This window comes from Melanostigma gelatinosum (genome assembly GCF_949748355.1).
Source record: "Melanostigma gelatinosum genome assembly, chromosome: 10".
Lineage (NCBI taxonomy): Eukaryota > Metazoa > Chordata > Actinopteri > Perciformes > Zoarcidae > Melanostigma > Melanostigma gelatinosum.
The window spans coordinates 16358200-16371603 of record NC_136643.1 but is presented as its reverse complement, the minus strand read 5'-3'; the positions used below and the strand labels follow the sequence as shown (position 1 = coordinate 16371603).

At 42.9% G+C, this 13404-nt stretch overlaps 1 protein-coding gene across 1 annotated transcript in view; it reads right to left on the bottom strand.

The window, feature by feature from the left end:
* Positions 1-35: 35 nt before the first annotated feature.
* lrp2a (low density lipoprotein receptor-related protein 2a) overlaps positions 36-13404 on the bottom strand; it is a gene marked incomplete at its 5' end in the record, with an annotated part of 43731 nt that continues 30362 nt past the window's right edge. The window contains 29 exons of the mRNA XM_079277230.1: positions 36-776; positions 887-958; positions 1067-1183; positions 1850-1960; positions 2184-2304; positions 2412-2529; positions 3013-3080; positions 3242-3332; positions 3512-3631; positions 4046-4225; positions 4344-4567; positions 4683-4811; positions 4898-5063; positions 5152-5295; positions 5374-5505; positions 5627-5758; positions 6009-6137; positions 6258-6380; positions 6512-6649; positions 6736-6852; positions 7258-7374; positions 8067-8186; positions 9643-9771; positions 9949-10194; positions 10342-10538; positions 11207-11384; positions 11566-11789; positions 11879-12049; positions 12648-13314. Of these exons, the coding sequence (XP_079133356.1) occupies positions 609-776; positions 887-958; positions 1067-1183; positions 1850-1960; positions 2184-2304; positions 2412-2529; positions 3013-3080; positions 3242-3332; positions 3512-3631; positions 4046-4225; positions 4344-4567; positions 4683-4811; positions 4898-5063; positions 5152-5295; positions 5374-5505; positions 5627-5758; positions 6009-6137; positions 6258-6380; positions 6512-6649; positions 6736-6852; positions 7258-7374; positions 8067-8186; positions 9643-9771; positions 9949-10194; positions 10342-10538; positions 11207-11384; positions 11566-11789; positions 11879-12049; positions 12648-13314 (4649 nt within the window). The 3' untranslated portion in view covers positions 36-608. The remainder of the gene's footprint in view (positions 777-886; positions 959-1066; positions 1184-1849; positions 1961-2183; positions 2305-2411; positions 2530-3012; positions 3081-3241; positions 3333-3511; positions 3632-4045; positions 4226-4343; positions 4568-4682; positions 4812-4897; positions 5064-5151; positions 5296-5373; positions 5506-5626; positions 5759-6008; positions 6138-6257; positions 6381-6511; positions 6650-6735; positions 6853-7257; positions 7375-8066; positions 8187-9642; positions 9772-9948; positions 10195-10341; positions 10539-11206; positions 11385-11565; positions 11790-11878; positions 12050-12647; positions 13315-13404) is intronic.

Sequence of the window (13404 nt, the reverse complement as noted above, 5' to 3'; positions counted from 1 at the left end):
AAGTATGCCTCACACACATTGTTTTTACTGGAGCACATATCTTTGAAAAATGTGATGGCATAAGTTATAATCCAATTATTTTTGTCTTGCTTTAGTTTAGTTTGCAGCCCTGAAATGAGGTATATAAACATGAAAGATGAAATAAATACATCTTCAGTTTTGTTCAGTGGCAAAACAAATATCACTGCTGAACAGAGTTCTCTGATAACCTTCAATCATATGAGTACTGTACATTCAGAATGCAGCTCACTTTTTATCTGTGTTATTGTGTTTATGTTGAACTATAGGATCTATTTCAAAGGTATTTTCTGACAAAATTTTACTGTTCAAATTTACAAATATACAATTTATTTATCAACATTTCTATCAGCAGCTTCAGTGCAAAGATATACATATTGTACATCAGAATAAAGAAAACATTTACATGAGAATTGGCATAATAAATGTCAGAAGGCATAGTCACATGAGACTTTTATCTTCATTCTACAGAAATGTATTTCTCTTTCCTAAAACAATTTGAGTTTTTTGTACACAGGCTGCATAAAAAAATAAATTCTGTGCAAAGTGTGTTTCTTTTTTTTTTCCGATTCCCGCCTGTGAGAGAGGGGTTATACGTCGCTGTCCTCTTTCACGAGGTTGACTGTGTCTTTGAAACTGTCCTCGGTTGGCGAAAAGGTGCTCGGACGACTCGTCTTCTGAGGTTTGGCGGGTGGGACAAACGGAGAGGGCTCGGGGGCAGAAGAGTCCCCAGTGCGTCCTACAGGCTTTTCATCCATCTGTAAAACAATTCAGAGGGTCAACAAGCTGAAAGAACACCTGTACTTTCTGTTTTGTAACTTTATGTCTTAGAAACGTTCTCCATTGAGACTACTGTGTCCAAACTTACCTCTGAATATGAAGGGTTTTCAAATGTGGTGCTTGGCTTTAATTTCTGCTTGAATAAGCTCCACTTTGACTCCTGCAAACAGACACAAACATTGAGGTGATATCACACCAAACATTAGCAAAAATAATATTTTAGCTTACATGGTTTTATATGCACACATACTGTATTTGAGAGAGTCACCTGCACAGGTTTGGTGCTGACAGAAGATGTGTTCACAATGCCCACACTCGGATCTCTGCGATACGCCGGGTTTACAAACTTGTCCTCCAACTGTTCACCACTCACATTTACAGTCACCTGTTAAGATTTAGGTTGTCATGTCAATTTCCTCAGTCCTGATGATTGATTTAATTGGTTTAACTAATGACATTTTCTTTCATTTTCAATGGTTAATAAAATAATCAGGAGGCAGGCGCACACACACACATAAATTCTCTGCAGGTGCTGGATAACAATTATACGCAAAAAAAAGACCCGAAAATACCTGCGTTGTTGCACATTTTTCTGTTATTGTACATGGACATGACAATGTTTTTGTCCAAGGACCTAAAGAAGCTGTCATGGCCATGTACAATAACAAAAACATTTTTCATCATTCGGCAATGACAAGGATCTACTGGCCAGAAAACACATCCATACATATTATTCCTATCACTTAAGGTACATCTGTAAAATTAAAATTTTGATCTTGAAAACAAAAATACCCATAGCATTACAAATCAAAGCCCTCATTGTCTTAGCTTCAGCAGAAATCCACCATCACAGTTGCCACTTTGAGATGTTCTGCTCACAAACAATATAACCGCTGTGTGATTACACTACAATGAAATACAAAATGAAGTGCATTTTGATTTTAGAAAGATGTTATTATGGACCATGAGTCAACTGCTGGAAGACTATGTGGTGTTAATGTCATGTAACTCCATCTGGGAAATTAAACAAATCATTCAGTCACTGTTGTACCTGTGTGGCATAAATGACAGCAGGATCACCCGACACTCCAGGAGCTGTTGCGTATAACGGGTTCTCAAATGTGATTGGCGGCCTCCCAGCTTCCATGGCAAAGTTATCGTCCTATGAGGATATTATATTGATAAGATTGCTTTTTACATTCACTAAAACACACCATGAACTGTTTTTAAACCACTGCTTACACAAGCAGTTCTAGAGACAATTAAAGTTGTCAATAAATACCACATGAAGCATTAAGTTGTTAATAAAAAGTGCTGACAGTAACACACACTTTCAGGGACTTGGGGAAATATTAACTGCTAATGAGCACCCTTCCAAGACTTACCATCTGCATGGCTGTGTCAATGAATGACACTCCAATGTGTGATGGTCCAAGGTCAACATTATCACCAGAGCGAAACGTGACACCATTCCCTGTGTCACCGGACTTAACCAGGCTGCTGAGGCTGGACAAAAGCAAAACACTTTGATCTTAATTCTGCGTGCATCAACTTTAGCAGAGTTGTTATTCAGAAGTGAAAAACAGAGCGAGAAAAAAAAACAGCCACCTTACCTGGGTAGTTTGGGCATGGAGGGGATGAAAGATCCTGTTCGTTTGTAGTTGAGGAAAACCCCGACAGCCAAGCCTCCAGTGATGAGGATGATGATAACCGCCAGAAGAACAGCCACGGCTAAAGAAAAAGGTATGCATGTTAGACCCCTGCAATAAGGCGTTGATCATAAAAATGCCGACTGTAATAACATTTTGTCAACTAGTCCTTTTCAGTTCATGTTCTTTGGCTGACCCATTTGTTTGCTAAACCATTACAAAAGTTGAACAGTGATCAATTATAGTATTACTTGGCTATTTATTAAGCAAATGTATGCGTTTGTTCAGTAAACATCTTCATCAAATGCTGAGGCCGACTGTTTTTGTTGGCCATGAGTAGCTTTGTGTGAATTCATCACATTTGGCCTTGATCTGCTCCAGTGAAGATTATGAATTAGTCACTGTGCAGCAGCTCCCACATGTCAACCACTGCATGTGTGATGGACTCCCACAGGTTTTGGTTGGAAGAATTTGTTTGGACAACTCTTTAAGTTAAAGGAGAAAAGAATTCACTTCCATGAGAATAAATAAATAAATAAAAGCTTATATGGGCGAATTACAGTACCTGTTCCTGCTGGGGCACCCCTGGACTTCCCCATCTCACAGTAGCTGCCCACATAACCGTATGGACATCTGCAGAAAGGCATGATAAACAGAACATTCCTACTTGGGAAAACAACACCTTGAAGCGTATTTCAAAGAAGTGGAATAGCACAAATATCAGGCATTTCTGGATATGACAGATGGAGAATTGATCAATCACTGGTGTGAATGGCACCAACAGCTAAACTCACTTGCACTTGGGCAGGTCGCCTTCATCAGTGTAGCAGGTTCCACCATTCATGCATCTACATGCAGCGGGCATTACAACGGGTGCCTCAATGGCTGCAGGAGCAAAAGCCAGGCATACACAGAATCAACAACAACAACAAAACAGTATCACAGGAACACACAGGAGCAGGCAGGCACATGTGAAGAATGGATTTTTACGAATGCAAAATGAGATGCAACACAACAGCTATCACAAGAGTGCAGGCAGCAGATGCACTCAGGCGTTTGCTTACCTGCATCACATTCATTGGAGTCAAACTGCACCAGAGAGGACCCTTGAGGGCAGGCGCAGGTGTATCCACCAGGCCGGAGGAGACAGAGGTGACTGCACACATTCTTACAAGGGTTGGGTACTGAAGAGGTAGGAGCACAAAGAATAATACTGTTCGATATTGCTCAGAGCAGAGATTATATCATTGAATTTCATTTTTATTCAGATTTTAAGACATGTGTCGGCCCGGACACACATGGAAGGAAAGGTTGTTTGTCTCAATAAAGCTTTCCTTGTTACATAAAGATACAATATATACATATAATTTCAAAACATAACTGTTGATTGCCATTCTCTCTTCTTTTCTAAAAAAAGAAAAGCGGTCAACATGTTTTTTTGTATTCATAATTCTTCATTTTTACAATGTGACGTACTGAGAACCTTTTTTTCCTTACGTCTGACAAGCCTTTTTGCAGGTCACTACATTCTCTGAGTGTTAAGGAAATAATCCTACTGTAAACATTCTCTCTTTATATGAATCCCTCTGTGATCTGACCTGACTGGTTGTGTCGTTGCTCCTGGTAAATGCGGACTTGAGTCAGCCAGGGGTTGATGGTTAGAACTTTGACTTTATGTCCTTTCCCAAACTTGTTAGTCTTCCACACTTCACCTTTCTCTTTTGTCGTCCAGTACACATGCCCCTCAAACACATCCAGACTGTAAGGATGGTCAATGTCTGAAACGGAGAAAACACAACACTTTAAATCGCCTCCACTAATATTTAAATAAAATACTTGATAAAACACCATAAAACTGTTTTTTTTCCCCTGCAGACTGGCTGTCAGTGTTCTGACCTCCTGATATGACGATCTTCCTGTCTGTGCCATCGGGCTTCATGGACTCAATTATGTTTTCTTTGGAGTCACACCAGTAGATCCTGTTTCCATTCAGACAGTCCTGAGCCAGCCCAGTAGGCCAGCCCAGGTCCTCCTCCTTCACCAGCACCTCTCTGTGCTGACCGTCCATCCACGCTGATTCTATTCTGGGTTTCCTGCCCCAGTCTGTCCAGTACATCATCCTGTCAACACAGAAATAATCAGAGACAAAACATTATTTTTGGTCTGGATACAAATCCTCCTCAGACTGTACAAAGGAATTAAGGATGCAAACATCGTCTTTTCCTTGCTTCATACCCAAGTGATGGATTGACAATAATAGCAGCTGGCTGGTCCAGGTCTGCGTGGATCAACCACTTCCTGTACCGCCCATCTAGCTTGGCCACTTCAATTCGATTGGTTCCTGAATCTGTCCAGTAAATGTGCCTGTAAGGTGACAAATACATACTGAGCAACTGTACACAATTTAGAGCAACCTCTGCAATGGTTAAGTCATAATGTTGGTGAATTACCTGCCAACCCAGTCCACGGCAATGCCGTCAGGATTAGCGATGTATCTCAGGTTCAGATCCACCTCTTTCACTGGGTTGTTGCCGTAATCGTTAAATGTGGTCATGTAGGCACGTTTGATGGAGCCGAACTGAGATCCCCGACCCAGAACTGTCCAGTACACAACACCTACAGATACACCAGGGGATAAAGGTTACCCACACCTTTATATTCACTGCAGCCAACAACAGAAACATTAAAAGGTTTACAGTCTTACTGAGTCCTTGGCCCTCTGGATCCCATAGGTAGTCCAAGGCTTGGATGTGCTCAGCGTTGTCCACGTAGTCTGAATACTGCTGAGAGGACAGGTTGAAACGACGGATGCGGACGTTGTCTGGCAACAGCAGCACTGGTGGGTTTCCTGTACAGAAATGAACACACTAATAAAAGAGAACATTTGTAAAGAATTTTCTTCTACGTGTGAATGCCGAGCTCTTACCCTGGGCAGCGCACTCTGTCCCGTGCGGCTCACCAAAGGAGAGAAAACCTTCAGCGCAAAAACACTCGTAGCTGCCCTTTGTGTTCTTGCACTCTTGAGGACACGTGTCGTACACCTCACACTCATTCACATCTGTATCCAAAAGCAGAGGAGATTAAAAAAGAGAAAAACTAAAATAAACTGAATGTAGAAAACAACTTCTGTGTCAGTGTTTAAATGAATTGAGGAAATGACTAATTGATGTGACGTTTACCTTCACAATTGTGTTTTTCTGTCATTCTGGGCTGAAAGCCGTGTCTGCACGAACAGAGGATGCCTCCCTGCGTCAGGTCAGTACAGTTGTGTTCACAGATGTTGTCACTGCACGTGTGCCCGCTGCCATGGTCTGACAGGAGCAAATACAAAAACACACTGATTGTCAAACTAGACACTCACGAAGGTAACAGTTTAGTACCGACAGTATGTCATTTAGTCAATTTGAAGTCAAATAAAATGTCCGAAGAGGCTCATTGCATTAAGGTCATGGTGGTGGTACTGAATCAATCCACTATGAAATATGTCCATTTGTCCATCCACGAGTTTTCACATTACAATTCATCATCATTACTAATATGCTCTTTTTTTAATGTACTCACGGCAGCCCAGCTCATCAGACTGGTCTCCACAGTCATCATAATCATCACAGGCGTACTGCAGAGGGATGCATTGTCCGTTGCTGCATTTGTACTCATCATCTGAACAGGGTCCATGAGTGGGACTTTGGCCTAGATATAAAGAAACATATCGACTCAAGAGATGCTGTAGATGCATGTTCAAAAAAAACAACACATGACATCCGATTGAGAATATAAACGAGACCATCAGCTACTAACTATTAAACTCACAGTTTTCCTGTTTCTCGTCAGAGCCATCACCACAGTCATCGACGGAGTTACACAGCTCGTGGCTGTAGATGCAGCGGTTGTTGTCACAGCGGAAACGGAACAGAGCCTCACACTGGATTTCCACTGTGGACGAACAGAATGTCTCAAGAAAACCTCAGAGCAAGAATTCAACACATTCACTTCAAAAATAGTGAGCCAATATTGAGTTTGGTTTTGTGAGTGCTTCACTTGTGACCGTTTCTGTTACTTCTTACAGCAGAGGTGAAGCTCCTCGTCCGAATCATCTCCACAGTCATTGTCTCCGTCACATTTCCAATGAGGCTGGACGCATACGTGGTTCTTGCACTCAAAGAGGAACGGGGGGCAGTATGTGCCGTTGGGATAGCGGGTCGCTGCAAGTCAGGAATACAAAAAAACAATGATTAACTAACTCTCATCAAAGAGTGCACAGCAACAACATTCAATGCAGGACACTTACGACAAGACGTCTCATCTGTGAAGTCCAGACAGTCGGCGTTGCCATCGCATTTGAAGCGCTCAGCGATACAGTGTCCACTGCCACACTGGAAGTATCCGGGATGACAAGTCCGCAACTCTGCAACACAGTCAAAGCAGCACACATTGAAGCATTACATCACATAGAAATATGCACCACTCATGGAAAGGGGAGCACTAGTCATGACAACAGTAAATACACACTGAGCATGTCGAATAAAAGTCTCACAACACCTAAAATCCCCACGTTTCTATATTCCTACGTGGGAAATACTCTACTAGAATAACTTCTAGATATGTGATGCTCAGTTATCTTCCTCTGTGTTCTACCAGCACTGGAAGGAAGAAATCCCTCAGTTGTAGCAATGAATAAACTATCATTGAATACTTCACTATTGGTGGTCCTGTCTGTTTGTGCTTCAAAAGGTGAAGTTTTAGTGCTTCTTTGTTTAGTGCAGCCCTCCGTTACTCACAAACAGCCAGCCAACAAAGAGCCTCCACTTACCACAGTCCCTTTCATCAGAGTTGTCCTCGCAGTCGTTGTCATGGTCACAGACCCAACGGTCGGGAATGCAGCGCAGATTTTCACAACGAAACTCGCTCTCTGTGCACGAGCGTGGAGCTGAGGGAAACCGTGAAAACAGAAAGTGTGGAATCAATCACGTGCAGACTTAATTATTTAATTATATTTCCACTCCACAGACACGCAGTCTGTTATTTTTCTATAAATTATGACCAAAAAAACCCACCTTGACACACTCACACAAGCAGCACATGTGCAGCCGTTACTCTGCAGTGAGCTCATGGGTTCACTGGAGACAAACTCTCCTGGCATCAGCAGCACAGCAACAAGGGGAGCGGCACCACCATGATTTAACCCCAGTCACTGTTGCTCCTTTGAAAAGCTACATTATCTCTATTAACTGGCATGTTCTCAGACATGTTTAAATTCTCCAGGGCAAAGGGTGACGGACTCCTCCACTCCCTCTCTCTCACACGCTGAGGACAGCCTGTTGCTCTTGCAGCTGATAAGACTACCTCTCTCCGCACTCAAGCAGAAGTGTCGAGCCTCTCACAAAACCTCCCCGCTGTCAGATAAAAAATGACAGCAGGACTATTCTTTAACATCAACACTCTTTTTTCATTTGGACAATTCACAGGAGCTGAGCTAAAATCCCCTGTTAAACCTACTTAAAAGACACTTAAGTGACATCAAAACAATGAACCCAGTCTTTTTTCACTGGTCACACCTTCGTCGGTACTCAAAAGCAACTTAATGATGTAACTTTATCAGTGACAGTGAGCAGCACTCACTGCAGCTGCGTTCATCGGAGTTGTCCCCGCAGTCGTCCTCCCCGTCACAACTCCATCTCAGCGGGATGCAGCGGTGGTTGTCACAGCGGAAGTCTCCGTTTGGATTACAGGTCACTTCATCTGGGAATGGAGCAGGTACATGAAACTGATCATCGTTGAGTATAACTCTTCTCCTCGCTCTGCCAAAGAGCCAAAAGAACGGTCTTTATACGTTATATTCTATGCATTTGTATTTCGGGGACGAGGATGAGATTTGATTTTATAAACTCAAACAGGTATATGCAGCTAGTACTGAAGATATTAAGCCCAGGTATAACACGATGCCACATGGAAATATTTGAAAGAAACAACACAATTAGGAGCATCAAATGTAATTGCCTCATTTAAATGTGTTGGATGCACTGTCTTTTAGGAAGTATAAATTTGTGCAAGATTAATTTATATAGCACATTTCATACCCACGCAAAAACACAATATGCTTCAAACAAGTCAAAACTTGACACAAAGATTTTAAAATAACCAAATTTAGATGTTCTGAAAAATGACAGTGAGGGATGAATCAAATGTACTTTGTTGCCAGTTTATTAGGTGCACCTTTTGAATTATACTGTGTGAAACTAATATTCTAATATTAAGTCTACCGTCATTGCTTACAAACGCGGTGAACAAAATATTTGGCACACCTCTCAGTATGACATATTGCAGTTCAGGATCACTACAAACTTGAAAATATGATGCTCCAGTAGATCACCTGATAAATAAGAGCAGCACATTATCACTGAAAAATATTTAGCCTATTGAGTCATGATGAAAATGTCAGTTTGAAATGAAAGGCATCTTGTTTTTTAATTAAACTGTAATAGTCATAGAGGGAGAAGAGCAGCGTTCCGAAGACAGATGGGTGAACTCTATCCATGCTCGTGTGTGTCGGTAGAGGATAAGACTGCAGGAGATGAGAAGCACAGACGGGAGAGGAGTGGAGGGGAGCTGGTCTGAGCCGTCTCTAACACACAATACTGGGGGTCAAAGATAGCGCCGCGTTAGCTAGTCCTGCCCTCCTAGCCCTCCACCTGGCCCATCTGCTGCATTCTTACAGGAAGATTAGCACTGATCTCCCGTCCTGCGCTGGCATGGCACTAATGGAGTCAGGGCCTCCGATAAGAGGCGGGAGGGCCACGGCAAGGGTGTTTGAATCGTAGCAAAGTACAAAGAGACTCGTGTGAACCCTGCCCCCACGCAAGGACAGAGCAACAACACACACACGCATATATGTAGACCCATACCACTGGACAGCTCATAAATCTGTGGTGCTCTGGGAGAAGCAAATGGTGGGGGAGGGTGAGTGGTGAGACCCTCTCCATCAGCACCTCCCACTACCTCACTGTGCAATGTTCCACAGGAGGCTGAGGTGTCGGCTAATTGCCCTTCACTCAGTAAATGTGATAAATAATAAACTGAAGCTTTAACATAAAGTTTTTGGGGCATATTCAATACTAATAACAAACAGTCTTCAAATCAGCGCCATGATGTAAACAGGACCTCAGTTCTGTCTCAAGGATGGTCGTCACAGACTCACCACAGCCCTGCTCATCACTGTGGTCTCTGCAGTCGTTGTTGCCATTGCAAACAGACCACAGTGGCACACAGCGGTAGTTGGTCTTGCAGTCAAACTCGGTGTGGTTGTCACATCGATGTTCTGGTCCCACTGTGGGAAAAAAAACACCACAGTTATCAAGTAAAGGAGACAAAAGACTGGTGCACTTTTTTGAACATCAAGCTTAAAAAAAACGTTCTAATCTGATGCAACTCAGATTCAGATTGAGTACTTGTAAAGAAAGACCCATTAGTAGTGAAAAAAAAAACAAAGGTAGAAGAAACTTACTGCACTCCTCCAACGGTTCATCAGAGTTGTCACCACAATCATCATCAACATCACATTTCCAGCTCTGGGGAATGCAGCGTCCATTTCGGCACTTGAACTGTCCAGGGCGGCAAGTCCTGGTGGAGCAGTGGGCAGGCTCCTCGTCAGACTGATCCCCACAATCGTCCTCGCCGTCACACTGCCATGACTCGGGTATGCACCGCTTATTTGCACACTGCCACTGGTGGGTTTCACACTGGTGTGTAGCTAGTGGAAAGACAAGTCCATCAATTGACCCAAACAAGTTTTTACATGAAGTCCTGAGAAACAGCGACTGGCTTAAAAGAAAACATGACATTTTGGAGAAATGAATAATTGCTATTAAAATGAGTAGGTTAAGAGAACACAACCCACCACACAGCACAGGGTCTTCATCTGAGCCATCGTGGCAGTCCTGGTTGCTGTCACACAGAAAGTGTGTACTAGTGCAGTTTCCGTCGTTGCACTGAAACTGGCCGAGCCTGCAGTGACGAGCCGGGCAAGTGGAAGGCTCGTCTGAGCCGTCTCTGCAGTCCCTCTGACCATCACATTTCCACCAGATAGGAATACATCTGCAGAGGTAGGGCAACAAATGTTCTGCGTGTTGCCCAAATTTTTTTTCATGTAACTCCAAAACTGATTATATCAACAACTACTTATAACTCCATGAAAGGCTGCAAAAATGTCAGTGGTTGTAAAAAGTAAACTTGTAAGTATTAACGTCGATAAATCCCTAATTCGGTATTACTACATCATTTTTATACACAGCTATAATTATATAAAAGACAGTAAAACTACGGAAGGATTTTGATGGATTATATTATGAAAACAAACAGCAGGGAGCGCAGTTTTCCATTGTAAAGAGAGCAAACAGAGCTTTACTGTATATTTCCTTTTGAAATTATAGATGATGAATGGAGCAAGGGTACAGCCTCTGTAAATATTGCTACCAGGATTTTCTTCTTATTCAGTAAAGGAAAAGAGAATAAAATACACAAGGTAGTGGCAGGATGAAAGTAGCACAAGCCTTTTTGTGATAAAAGCGTAACTTTAAGAAATCTGGTCTCAAGTTTGAGCTTTAATACGAACAAAACTCCTGGCATGAGATAGCAACAAATTTCAACAGTGGTTTAATTTGGATTGTGCCAATAATGTATTACGGTCAGTTCAACAACGTTATACTGATATTTAAAATGCTGTACATCAAATAAAAAGACCACAAGAAGAACATTTGACAAACCGTTCATTGTTAGCACATCTGTACTGGGTGCTGCTGCACATGGGAAGGCATCGGGTCACACCTCCAATTTGGACAGTCAGGAAATGGTCGGGGCACTCACAGGTGTGGTCCCGCCCCGCATGACGGATCAGGCACAGGTGAGAGCAGCCTCCATTGTTCACAGCACAAGGATTGTTTACTGTCAGAGGAAGAGCCACAGTCGGTCAAGTAATCTCAATTCACCACAGCTTGGCAAATAGAGGCCAGGTATTGTTCTGCTGGTGGTCAACGCCCTGTATTCAAATCAACTTAAGGAGGACGTGTCGAGATAATAAACAACTGAAAGCTCTTGAACGCAAGACTCTGACGTTTTGACTCACCAATAGGCTGTCTGTAAGGATGACACACGTGGATGTCAAACGGTCTGTGAGTGGTGTTAACCAGGGCCTGTCGCCCAGAGCCGTCGTATTTGTTGCCTCTCTCCACTGAGCGCGTGTTCCAGTCAGTCCAGTACACAAAGTCCTCGAACACAGTCAGGGCAAACGGGTGAGACAAAACTCCATCATACACCGTGTGTCTGTGTTGACCATCCAAGTCTGAGTATCTGACAAAAGAAATGAAAGAGTTACAAGTCTCACTGCAATCACTGTGGGCAAGAAACAGTGTGATCACTTTCTGACAAAGTGTACCTACTCTATGTAACTGAGGTGAGCGTCAGACCAGTAGAGCATGTCGTTAGTGTAGTCGATGGTGATCCCGTTGGGCCACTCTATCTTGGTGGTGATGATAGCTGCTTTGTTGGTTCCATCCATTCCAACACGACCTATAAAGGCTTTGTCTCCCCAGTCCGTCCAGTATACAAATCTAACAGGAAGCCAAGAGAAGGACTTTAGATGACATCTACATATATCTGAAGAAGAGTGCATTTATACTTCCAAACAAAAGCGTTTCAATCACTTTACTTAGAATGAGAAAGATACAGATTGATACAGTGGTTTTTTTAGAAACTGATAGATCATGTATACTATTTTTGATCACTTTCTGACATGGAAATTTGGTAAGATAAAAGCAGGCTAATATGACAGTGGCAATAACATGAAAATATTTGCCGTAAACAATGTATTAATGAATGCTTACTGAAATAAACTGTTTCAAAGATTCTGTCCATTCTGCCTGTATTACCCTAAAATAAGTAAAAAACTAAAGGAAAGCAGTGCCAATAAAAAATAACAATACTAAAATGTAGTCAAGACAAAAAAGATCAAATATGCATAATTATTCTGCCTTTAAAACATTTAGTTATGCAATTTACTGCACTGCAATTTCTTTGAGACAACCCACCAGAAGCTGTTACCAACATATTGTGATAAGCAATAATTGCAGCCCAGCCAATAATATTGCCCTGCTGATATATTGGTCGGGCTCAATCATTAGACTTAATTCCTCCTTGCTGCCGACTCACCCATATTTGGGATGCAACACAATGGCTCTGGGGTTTTCAAAGCAGTAGGTGTTGTTGTCATCAACGCAGTGTTCAGCCAGCTTCTTCACGAATCGACCGTCCAGTTCAGACACTTTGAGACAGTCCAAGAAGCTGTCCACCCAGTAGAGTTTCCTGGCTATCCAGTCAACTGCGAGGCCCTCCCCATGCAGAACTCCATTGACTACCACCTCCCTGTTAGTGCCAGTGAAGGACATCCTCTCAATCACTCTGCGGCTCACATCAATCCAGTAAAGACGCCTTTCGACTCGGTCAAAGTCCAAGGCCACCACACTGGTCAGGCCCTGCAGGATCAGAGAGTAGGCCTGTCCGTCCGTTGACAGGTTCCTGAGGTAATAGCGGTTGCTGAAGATGAGGTAGGGCGAGATGTCACTGTTCTGACGGCAGCTGTGGCCGTCCGGCTCTCGGAGGAATCCTGGGGCACACTTGCACATGTAGGAGCCGACGGTGTTCTCGCAGACCTGGCTGCACACGCTCGGTGTCTCTGTACACTCATTGATGTCGTCACACGTTTTGCTGTCAGACATGAGGCGGTAGCCGGAGCGACAGGTGCAGATGAAGCTGGTGGCTGTGTCGGTGCAGTCGTGATCACAGTGATGGATGGACGGTTCCGTGCACTCATTGACACCTGCATACAGAAGAAGCGTCATCAAAAGAATTACTGAAAAAGTTGTCGGCAAAGAAAACTATTTTGTGCAGTCTAATCTAACCAATGAGA